A 12,270-nucleotide genomic window follows, 5' to 3' on the forward strand; every position below is an offset into this window, starting at 1 on the left:
TTTGGCAGCTCAAAGGCCTTTAAAAACTCCATCCTTGAACCATTGTTTTGGCAGAGAAGGGATGTCTGGATAAATGACATTTTCCACCAATACATGCACTTTACCTATCTTTAGAAGGGGATTATGGTGAGACAATGGGTGTGAAAACACTTTAAAAATGCATGAACTCTGAAATATTGTTTGCCCCATGTATCTATAAAGAAACACACACAGATGGCTAAATTGAATCAACCCCAATGTTTTATTTAATTTAAAGTTTTAAAAGGCAGTGGTTAAGCACATTATCTACGTGTATATATGTATGCATGTATGTACACACGAATGTGTACATACATGCGTACATATACACAAGGAAACCAACCCCTTTCAGCTTTAGCCACTGAAAACTAGGCCCACTGTCTATTGCAGGATTCATATTCTACTTCTTCGTATGACCAATTCTAAAAGTAAAAATAAACAGCCTTAATCAGTTTAACAGTAACTATTTGTGTTTCTTTTTTTTAAATAAATAAAGTTACCATTAAACTGATCACATATGGTAGAAAGGTCGAACACACAAGCGCACACACAGTCCCCAATGTACAACCTGTGACCTATGAATGACCTATATGTACAAATGGGTGCCACTGACCCCCTCCAGCCCCAGCAGAGGCCGCTCCCAGCACGCTGGGAGTCCCCCCAGCTCTGCTGGGTTGGAGGACGTGTGTCCCTGGCACCCCGAGTTAGACCTCAGAATGCATGCTCCCATGCAATGATACAGATGGGGTTCAGTTCTCTGGTACTAGTGTTAAGGTACATAAGAAAGAAACAGGCATCTGTAGCTGCCTCAGAACTAAACCATCATTTATAACCCTTTATAGGGAGAAATGTATTCTGAAGTTCTCGATAAGGGACCTACAAACTTTTAGAGTGTAATCAGTTTGCAGGCCTGGGGCTGTGCGTGTGTGGGTTTGTGTGTGCATTTCCACGTATTTGTACAAAACTGAAATGAAGAGTGGGACTAGGTTTTTGGAGCAGCTGCTCGGCTTCCATGTAGTCAGTCCTGATCTAGCAAGTCACTTGCCTCAGCCCTTACATGGAGGCTCGTTCTGCTTCTCCCGGGCCTCCGTCTGCTGGAGAGATTTGGAAGAGGCAGCTTTCACAGGCGAGAGGAAGGCCACGATTAAATCTTCCAAGAACCTTGGCGAGCAGAACGGCCGGATTCAGCCAGGGCTGCTTGATCAGATGAAGTCCTTCAGTTCCATCCTGATGAAACGGAGCTCCTCTCTGTCCGCGGTCAGCCCCTGCCGCTCCGTCCGAGTGCAGCTCTGGACGAATGCCTCGGTCTCGCGAAAACACAGGATCACCTCTCAGATATGCTGGATTCTCAATGAGTAAACCAGTTAATGTGTTTCTAGCCAAAGCAAGGGCATAAATGTTTTAGAGAAAAGACTCCCCTGGAGCTACAGAGAAAAGATGCTGATAAAAGCAATATTGAGTTGGGCAGGTGACGCTTTTAGTCTGTGTCAGAGCTGGTCTCTTCGATGACAGAGTACTGGTTGAGTGCTTCCTCCAAAGGCGTTATTGTCCCATCAGGTTTTAGTCCCATTGGTTTAAGCAACTCCTCTCTGGAAAAAGAGATAAAAGAGAGAAAAAAAAAGTATTCACCAGCATCACACACACACCCCTCCCCCCCGCCCAAATCCACATCCTTTTAAAAAGAAAAGTCTTTAAAAACCAAAGTATTTTTCCTCAAGCTCTCTGTGTGTTTGTAACAGGAAAGATGAAAGGGGCATGGAAAGAAAAAGAGGGAGATAAAAGACTTCATTCACACAGGCCAAACCTACTAAGCCAATTAAAAGTATGAAAAGTCAAGGTCTAAATGGGCTCAGGACAAGGAGCAGGTCTCTTCTGTTTTAAATAATTAACTTTTTTTTTTCCTTTTGTGGATTCATTGTTTTAGTGAAGTTGAAGCTGCCAAAACTTCATGGGTCCCAGTGGGCCCAGGGTACAATCAAGTGGCTGATTTGATCCGTATGGATTTCGTTCAGTGGAATAAATCTGTCAGATTTGGTTTCGCCTCTCCAGCCTCTAGGGATACATAAGTACTTCTCAATTCAATCCAAGTCAACTGGCCTTCCCCAACTTTCTCCCGCCCTTTGATTTCCTTCTCTCTCTCTCTTTCCTTCTTCTTTTCTTTTCTTTTTTTTTTTTTTCTTTTTTAAACACCCCTGCTTTTGTTTGTGGCAGTTTAATTACGGGATTGACAGCCATTTTAATCTCTTCAAAGCTCCCCAACTGCCTCTTTTCAGCTAATCCAATTACATCTACTCCACAAGTTACAGCCTCATCTAAAGATGATTAATTATTGATTAAGTCAATCAAAAAGCATTAGGAAAGATTTATTTAATCTTTTCATAGGCTCTTACTTATTACATGGAGATTATGGCAAATGTACCTGTTGAGTTGCTGACTCCAGTCCTCCTCCCACCCCCAAAATGTCAGCGGTGGACTTTAAGAGTAGCCTCAAAGAGGCACAGGAGCTGCTTAAAATTCATTTCTCAAGGAAATGGGCATCACCCCCCGAGAACACGTCTATAACCAGGGACCCGCACGGCGGCAGCTGTGATGCGGCGGGATCCGGAGTGAAGGGGTGTAGGGAACGGTAAAGCTGCTTTCCCTTTACCTCCCTGCTGTTGTCCCCGAGGACAGCACAAAGAAGGGCTCCCTCCGGGAGGCCTGGTCACACAGTAGTGTGAGGTTAGGGGCACCCCTGGGGAGGGGTAAGAACAGCTCCGTGGCCCCTGGATACACCTAAGCAAGCAGCTCTGGCGAGCACCAAGACTATGTGAGTAACGGGAGGGCTGCCGGGCTGTGCTGAGGCTCCTGAGTTACAGAGGAGGCGATGTGGCTCCTGGTCCAAGAAATGGGGTCCGAATCACAGAACTTGAAAGGGCCTCAGAGATCATTTAGTCCAACACCCTTGTTTACTAAATGAGACTGAGTGACTTACCCAAGGTCACACACCTAGTGCCAAGCAGGGCCTGGGACACAGGTCTCCTGCAGCCCAGGCTAGTGCTCTTTGCAGTGTACCATATCTGGATTAACTGCTCTAACTGCCCCGCAGGAGCGCACTGAGTTCAGCGGTTCAGAGTCCGCTCAACACCTACATGCCAGAAGCTAGGTCGTACCCGGGGCCGGGAAGGGAAGGGGGGGCACGGTGGTCCTCGAGGAGCAGGTGAAACACATATGAAAAATAATTCAGAACATAAGGGGGTAAATGCTGTCACAGAATCATGAACAAAGAGCTGGCAGCTCCGAAGATGAAGCACAGACCGAACTGCCTGGGGAAGGGAGCGACGGCATCACGAAGAAGGTACCCAATGCCGGGCAAAGGAGGCACAGAGCCTTTGAGGCTAAGGAGACCGTGTAAAGGGCTCTGCATGGACCCACCTACTTGTGCGTTTTGCATCTTGTTTTGGGTTATGTCCATTTCGCTGTGCTCCCACGAAGCTGTGAAAGGGCCCAGTGTGTGGAGAGTGGTGAGGTTCAGTGAAGGAGGGACAGGAGGGTAAGGCTCAAGGGTAATCTGGGGTCCAGCAGGTGAGTGTCTTAAAGGTAAGAGTCAAGGTGAGGAGTTTGGGTTTTTCTCTGTAAGGGATGTCCCTTCTGTTTTATAGGGCAGGGTCTCTGGCAGCAATGTAGAAGGCGCACTGGACCAGGGAGAACCTGGTGGCAGAGAGACCAGTCATGAGGATGTCACCGTACAGTGTGGATGGGATAAGAGATGGGATAGTGGGCTTGTGGGGCTGTGACCCACTGGCAGGGAGAGGGCCGGTGAAGGAGAGACGGGGGTTGGGGCCGTGGGTAGAATGTCCCTGTGGCCTCCGGCTCAGATGACCAAGAGGATGGCGATACAATTCACTGGAGCAAGAACACAGCAGATGAAGCAGATTGTGGTGGGGAGATGTGGACATCTCTCAGGACACAAAGAGCCTGAGGCCCTTGCCTGAGAACCAGGTAGAAATGTTTAGTTGAAAGCTATAAACAACCCGTTTCCATGAAAACTTCCCTCTAGCACTGATATATCTCCCTTACCTACATTTTTACAACATAGTTGCCTACTGCTAAGTGCGTGTGCTGAAGGATTTTGTGATACTAGACACTACTCACTAATGACGTAAAAGGACAAGGGGGTAACCTGCTGGGAATAAAACACTGATGCATAAGAAAGTTGGAAAGTCTAAAGGGGCCTGTGGAAGAGGGTACAGTAAGATGGGGTAGGGAGGGAAGGGTCGGGGTACATGGAAGAAGGACCCTGGATGGGACTAGAGACGCCAGGAGACGCTGGGTGGATAGGCCCCCACCCCACCCCGCCACCAACACAACTCCGTGTCTGTGATAACAGGACGATGCTGGGCTGGCTACCAGCTGTACAAAGTAGCTCTCACCTTCTCCAGACCTAGGAGGAATATTTTCAATCAAGTCCATTGGTTTCATCCCCTGCTCCAGTTTCATGATGGAAATAATTAAGAACATTACAGAAGTCCCATGGCCAAGTTATAGTTACTCGTCTATGGGATAAAGGGGCCCATATTTTAATTCTCACCTGCAAACTATTCTTCTCAAGCATTTAGTTTTTGGGCCCTTTGTATCACCCTCTGAGGGCACCACAGGATACCTGGACTTAACGGAAACCTCTGTAGGAGAGGTGGCAGTGATAACTGGCCCTATGACCATATACATTTGTCAAGTGACATAAGATAGCGATGTGATACACTGTACAAAAAAATATCTGGAGTCAAAATGTCTGTTTGGAACCTTGTCTCTTCACTTACCAGTTGTGTGATCTTGGGCAAGTCTGAGTCTCAGTTTTCCCATCTGTGAAATGGGGATAATGCTAATACTAGTTCTCCCTACTTCCTAGTGATGATATGAGGAGTAACATCATCATAACAGAACCATAACAGAACCAGTGGTGTTAGCAATAAAAACAGTGATGCAGATCAAAGAGTTCTATGAACTGCAAATGAGTCCTAAATATTAGTTGTTGTTGTTACTGTGGTACAGTGAAAGGTGCATTATAGATTCTGGAGTCGGGCAGACCTAGGTTCTAGTCCTGGGTCCACCAGTCACTAACAGTAAGACCTAGAACTCTCTGAACTTCAATTTTAGAAATGGGATAGAAATACCCACTTCACTGAATTGTCATGAAAAGGTCACTATACATATAAACCGGAATGTAATGGCCGGAATGTAGGTGGAACTGCGGGTTGCATTTCCTGTCTTTATGTGCTATGGGAGGCTTCCCCAAGCCGGGTGCCAGCACTCTGGGAGTAAGGCGGGGGAGAATATGTAGAGGCAAATAAAAGACATGGTCCCTGTCCTCAAGAAGCTTTTAGTCAGTTCAGAAGATAAAACACACACACATTAAACAATATTAAAAGAATTACAGAACAGCAGATCAACAAGCTCGAGATGATTAACAGGCAGAGCCCTGCTTTCCCTACGTTGACAGTTTACCAATATACTCTCATTGTAATTAAAACATGTTTAAAGAAAATTTCTTGCCCTGTTTGGGAGTGGAAGGAGAGAGGATGTCTCACAGCTATGTGACTGTTTTTTTTCTGCAGGACTCCAGGCTTACTTGTCACATTCCCATCTCAACGTTTCTAATCTTCCCTCTGTCATGCAACTAACAGCCCACAAATACCCAAATGAAATCTTTGGTATAGAGACTCACTCCTAAAAGGTCTGATGAATGACCTGGTTATACTAGACTGTTTCACTGAACTTATTCACTGAGGAAGATATTGTATCTAGATATCTAGATCAGCAAGATGTGGACGGAGAATGGGAAGCAATAATGAATACCACAGAAATGTTTTCCCACCGTCATCTGGGTCATGTACATGTGGGAGGGACACGAGGAGGACAGGATGCTGATCACAGGCTCCTTGCAGGATACGGACTCAGGGCTAGACTGTAATGGCAGGGATGCACATGGATTCATGGGGAGAAAGGCATCCTAGGAGCAGAAGAATTAGTCAAGCAAAGGCACAGAAGCAAGAGTTAGTTGTGTGCAGAGATTGGCAAGCAGGCTGGTTTGGCTGAGGTAAGGGAAAAAGAAAGCTCAAAACAGATCTGGGGTACAAAAGAGGATCTGAATGGAGACTTTGAAATCCTAGGTTGACAAGTCTGGATTATAGTTACAGAGGTGTTTTTGTCTTTTATTTCAAGGGCCCCACATCTAAGAATACTTATTAAAATAATTCTCATTACAAAGTTTGAAAGCTATGAAACCGTATTGCCCTGACATTAAAAAGAAAATGTTCTATGCTATAAGTATTCAATTTTTATACTCTTATGTGTCTAGCACAGCACCTTGCCAATAGCGGGTCCTTCATAAGTGTTTATGGACTAAACTCAATTGCAGTTGATGTTATCTTGTTTTTTTATCTTGTTATCTTGTTTTTTATCTTGTTATACAAGATGTTATCTTGTATTTTATGGGGCTCCTAATAAATAAACCATGATCATGAGAAAAGCTAGATCTTTAAGTAGAAAATTCATTTTCATCATCAAGATTGACAAAGTTAGGAAAGACAGCAGCATTCTACAGGAAATTCTGCATAATGCTTTCCAGGGATTTCTTGTTCTCTGCTAAACCATGAGCAACTTGAGGGCAGAGTCCATGTCTTATCTGGCTGTGATGTGCACTATCTAGTATAGTCTGGGGGCACACAGTAAGTGCTCAGTAAATGCTTATTAAGAAGCTATAATACATGGGTCATGGCAAAAATGGAGAATGGTAGAGAACCATTTGTCAAGAATACTTATATTATTTTAATTATGATTTCCCTGATGAGTCTATGTCATTAGACATTCTGACAGCGCAGCAGAAGTCAGGCCCCCTTTGTACCACACAGCCTGGAATTCCCAACCACTAACTAGTGTAGACTCAGCTTCTTACATATGTGGCATCGGGAGGTCTAGATTCTAGTCTCAGATCTCCCTCTAACTTGCTGGGTGTCCTTGGGCAAGTCATTTCCTTCTCAGGGCTTGAGTCTACCCATCTATAAAATGAAGGGGTTGGACAAGATGATCCCCAAGATTCTATTCTAAGAACCAAAATATAGGCTACTAATTAATTTTCTTCCATTTAAAAAGCTGCTAGGTGTTTAAGACACTAAAAGTCAATGCTGCTAAGCCTTTGTTTCTAATCAAGATATATATTCTAAGCCTAAGAGTCAAACACAGCATCCTACCTGTAACTGACCGATACCAAGATGAGAAATCCTTTCTGCAAAACTACTGGCAGATGATTAGAATGATTACAAAAGTAAATCAAAGCAATGGCAAGTGTTACAAGGAAGGATCTAAATTCAATCATGGCCCTCAGTAAACAGGCCATTTCATGAAGAGCTACTGGCCCTAAATATGAAGGTCACATCTAAAAAGGATGGCTAGGTGTCAGATAATATGTACATTATGGTTAAACGTAGATACTATATATTGAAATGTGCATCAGGATTAAGATATTCACATAGCAACAACTCCTTCATACTTACCTTCAATGCTATACACAGGCCTTAACACAAGTTAAGACTGCCCTCGTTATCATCAAAAAGTACAGTGATGTCTACTGGATAAAGAGCCCATTCTAGGCACTGTGACAGTATCATGGCGGGCTTCTCATCTGATCAGGCATCTGGCCAGGGAAGAGATAAGCCTCCAAGAATGTTCAACTGGAACGAAACATCATTTAGAAATTTGATCTTACTAAACGATAAGGAACCATAATCTATAAGGGCTTGGCCAGGCACGAGGACATAGATAAAACACGTCCAAGGAAGGAAACCCTATTTTGCCCAGCCTAACCCTTGGGACTGCTAATAGAAACCAAAAAATACTTCTTAGATTTGGGGGTGGGGTGGGAGATTATGGAATTTATACCATATTTAAATTTTTCATTTTTTTTTTCTTCCCCCAGAAATATATTAACATTTTCCTGAGCCACCATTTCCCTATAAAGATGGTCCTCTGCAATGCCTGGGCTTACATAATTTCTCAGAACCGAAGGTTCCATTTCTTAGGGCTTCTGGTCCTATATAAGTCTTTCCCCCAGAAATGACAGTGCAATATTGGGGCTCAGACACTAACATACCCAATCGCACACTATAGAATAGGCCAGATGTATATGTGTATAAAACACCTTACTTGACCTGGAAGCAAGAGAATACTCTTGCCCACAGCACATGTTTTTGTGCAATACAAACAAAGCATTCAATTCAAGTGTACTTGTTGAAAACCAGGACATAATTAAGCAGTTGGTAAAATGCATTCTTGTTTCCCACTTGCAGATCTCCCAAGAGTCCCTTCGAATTTACCTATACGAGTTTCAGCTTCCCGCTTGCCACTTAGCTTGATAACGACTCAAAAATCATTCCCTTGTTTTCAAGGGCTCTTCTTTCTTGTCTGCTCTGTGTACTACAGGGCAGTATTGACACATGGAATTAATGACAGGGTCTGTAATGAAACAACAGTCATGCAAACACCAGTCTGCTCTTTTGATAAAACAGCATGTTAGAGACCTATTCACCTCCCTCTAATTGAGTACTGCATAATAGTTCCGATCCTTTCATGTAATATATTTTGTTCTATGATTAGAAAAGAAGAAAGGGGGAAACCTGTGAGGCATTGCTTCCTTCAATTGCCCCCTGATTAATTCTCTGTTTCTAATGAGGGTGGCTGCTATTTAGGCAGGTTCTGTTACATACTTGTTTTGTTGACTTCTGTACAATGTATAACAAAACCCACGATGGGATAATTGGGAACCATTTCTGTGGTACAGGGACTCCTGCTCTTAATGTCAGGTCGGCTTGGAAAAAAAGAACCCTGACATTTAAAATTAGCCATTTCATAGTTAATTCCTTTTCACATTTGAAAGACAGGATGAGAAACTGGTAAATAAAGAAAACATTTTTAATGAACACAGAGCTTTTCCAAAAATGCCTGCTAGAGTGGAGCCTGTGCTAGCCCAGAGAAAGCAGCTCTGTAATCTTTGCTCTAATTCCAAGTCTGAGAGTGCATCTTATTTCAAGATTTCGGCGTTCCCGCAACAGTTCATAATCCACCAAAGTACAGTGGACTGCCTAATAACCTGTTGATATGCTTACAAGTGTTTATAACCCCTTTTTCTCTTAGAAAAATATTGTAACTTTGGCCATTGCTTAACAAGTCGAGTTACATGCTGGGCAAGAATGTCCTTTGGGCTTGGACCCTGATCCTTCAACTTTTGTGATTTTCCATCTAATGGCTTCCTAGTGCCGACTGGGTGCACTGATCTTTCACTAAGGCACGAACCCAGTACATTTGAAGGGGTATGGTGGCTTTTCCATAGCAAATTTGAGGTCTTCAGGCTGCTTCTTTCAAAATAATTCTGAGATCTTCCCTCAGACCACACCATCGTGCTTTGGGGCTGGGTGCAATTAGGAAGGTAAATATGTCGCATAAAAATATTTCCATGACAAATGAATGTGGCATAATGAGTGGATACATATATGTAGTCCACTACTTTGGACTACTTTCTGCTTTACAAAGGAAATTAGGAGTTGCCTAAATAGTCCCAATGGAAAGCCTTTTTAAAGTTAGATTTTCTTAATGTGATTGTAGTAAGAATTTGTTAGAATACCTGTAATCATTCTCTTTTTAAAATAATTAAAATAACTTACATTAACATAGAATCACAGCAATTTTACTGGTTTCCTTCATATAAAGGTGTGTGTGTGTGTGTGTGTGTTTGATATCAACTATTTATTTTAGCACCTCAACTGAGAAGACCTCAACTGTGGAATGAGAAAGCAGGAATACACGTCTTCCAAATCTTAATCCTCTTCTCAGGTAAAGATGCTTACTATTGGTCTTTGTGCTTTGCATTTACTTAAAATTTAGACCATCTTATTTAAAATCAGACTGACACATTTCTGATTTTCAAAATAACCTAAGTTCTAGCGTCATAAGACTGAGAACGGAGTCCTGACTATGTCATTAATCAGGTGCCTGATCATGGGTCAGTCACTTACTGATTGGTCCCATTTATTCTTCAGTGAAATCCTTGCCCTATCTAATTCAGAGGGCTGCTTCACTGATCAGTGAACTACTTTTTAAACTTGAAAGCACTAAATAAATATTAGTTTTTTATCCTCATTTCTGTTAGAAGATCACATGCAAAGCTTCTAAAAATCTGTTACCTACCTCACATTAAATAGCATGGTTAAAAAAATATGTAGAAAGAGATTTAGGGACAGTGCTAAAGAATCAAATTTAGTTTTATTCTTAAGTGAGGGTATTCTTTTTTCTTGGGAATTTCTCTATAGAATTTTTCTATCGTGTTGTCCAAATTAGCAAAATAAATATTAATAAGAGGTCAGCATGCCAAGTGACACTGCTGAATAAAGCAGGAGAAACAGGAGTTCTTACATGCTTTCCCCAATTAGAAAGACTTAAAAGTTGAAGGAGGGTAACTAAGAGCACAAACAGCCAGGGACATTCTTACGTGATGTTTCTCTAATAGATAGAAGCTGTTTCAGCTAGTGCTTAAACCAAGAGCTCAAAGTAGTCATTCCCACTACTGAGGTTAAAGGACAGTGATTACCAACTTGCAGTACAAAGGTCACATGAAATCCTACCTGGAGATGCCTAGCTGGTGGAAGGGCCCTCTTTAACCTAAAGATACATAATATCAAGTTTCTCAAATCAATGTTTCCTTTCCACTTTAAGGGTCTATTAATTTAACTGGGTCCAAGTTCCCTTAATGGAACTTCCAGGCAACCTTACAGTGTATTTTAATGAGGTAGAATAGTGCTGCCACATGTAAATATAATGAAAGCTACAAATACAAGCCATATATGTAGTTTTAACTGTAGCCGCATTGAAAAAGATAGGTAAAATTGATTTCCATATATTTGGCTAACACGGTATATTAAAAATATTATTTCAACATAAAATCCATATTAAACAATTGAGATATTTACATTTCTCTTTTTATACTGAGTTTTCGAAAGCCTGAGTTTTTAACCCTATTGGACATCCCAGTTCAGACTACCCACATTTCAAGTGCTTAGTACTCCTATATGGCTTGTGGTTACTATATTGGACAGCACAGATCAAAAAGATTTTCTGGTATACACAATTAAGATCTGTACATTTTTGTACTTACACTATATCTCACAATGCTTAAAAAATAGGATGTTTTGGAAACATACCTGAAAAACATGTCCCTGACTAACTTATCATAAAGGTGGATATAATCACAATTGTTGATATTTTTGTAAGCAGAGTAACTTATTCATAGGGAAAAAAATTAGATATTACTTTTCAGTTAGCCCATCCCAGCTTTAATAAGTCTAAAAATTATCTCTGGATTAAAGAGAACTATTCCCATATTTGGAACCTACATTTATTAAGAAAGCCATTCCCAAATACTGCACAATGGCTGGCAAATATATATATATATATATATAAAATATATAAGAAAGAAACGGGAAAACAATTATTTAAATTTTAGATTCTGATAGAATATGTAAGCAAAATGCAATGCACCTTGTTAAATGTGACCGGGGCGGGGTTGGGGGACGACAATAGATTAATCCGTGCCTGGTTCCAATTAAGGAAGTGAAGGGGCCTAGAAAAGTCAAAAGAAAATCGAAACTTGAAATATTTTTTTCCTTTGGTTAGTTTGAGCTTAAGCCAATCAATCCTCTCTCCCTTCTTCTGGAGGAGGCTGTGTGACTGTACACGAGCTGTATGCTGTAGCTAAGGTGAACGCAATTGTATTAGCCGCATTGGACTTGCTTAACCACACAGTCCCCATTCTAATCTCCCACTTAAGTTGCGGGGGCTTATTTTTTTTTTTTCCAATTCAAAGAAGGAAAGAGGAGGTGGAGAGGAAGGCAAATTTCATCCCCCTTTTCACCTCTGTTCTCGTATAGAAAGCTCCATTTAACATTTTTAATGTCATGCTTCAGGACTTAATGTTTATGATATATATTACAGTGATTACTTTAAAGAAATTATGTTCCCTAATATTTAAATGAGTCAGTCGTAGGCCAATGTACTTTTATGGAATTCCTTTCCAGTCCTGAATTTTATCATATCTGGCCAAGAAATGGAATTGACAAAGGTGTTAAACCATGTAGGCTATTTTATAGAGTAAAAAACTGGTCTACAGATTTGGGGATCAGCTGTGCTCATTATTTCATCATTACACAGTAGGGGAACCACAGGGTG

The 12,270-nt window shown here is 41.6% G+C and overlaps 1 protein-coding gene across 8 annotated transcripts in view; it reads right to left on the bottom strand.

Annotated features, from left to right (window-relative positions):
• Window positions 1-222: 222 nt before the first annotated feature.
• RIC8B (RIC8 guanine nucleotide exchange factor B) overlaps window positions 223-12,270 on the bottom strand; it is a 96,762-nt gene continuing 84,714 nt past the window's right edge. For 3 of the 8 annotated variants that reach the window (XR_006607832.1, XR_006607831.1, XR_006607829.1), the window contains 3 exons: window positions 8,370-8,508; window positions 7,551-7,727; window positions 223-1,607 (listed from right to left, as the gene is read on the bottom strand). Coding sequence is in view for 2 of the 8 variants with exons in the window: in XM_004743074.3 (XP_004743131.2) it covers window positions 1,496-1,607 (112 nt within the window). In the remaining 6 variants the exon portion in view is untranslated. Of the gene's footprint in view, window positions 1,608-7,550; window positions 7,728-8,369; window positions 8,509-11,583; window positions 11,666-12,270 lie in introns of all 8 variants that reach the window. The other 5 variants (XM_004743074.3, XM_004743068.3, XM_045083981.1 and 2 more) reach the window with 3 other exon arrangements.

Source organism: Mustela putorius, unplaced genomic scaffold (genome assembly GCF_011764305.1).
Source record: "Mustela putorius furo isolate JIRA1106 unplaced genomic scaffold, ASM1176430v1.1 tig00000738_pilon_pilon_pilon, whole genome shotgun sequence".
Lineage (NCBI taxonomy): Eukaryota > Metazoa > Chordata > Mammalia > Carnivora > Mustelidae > Mustela > Mustela putorius.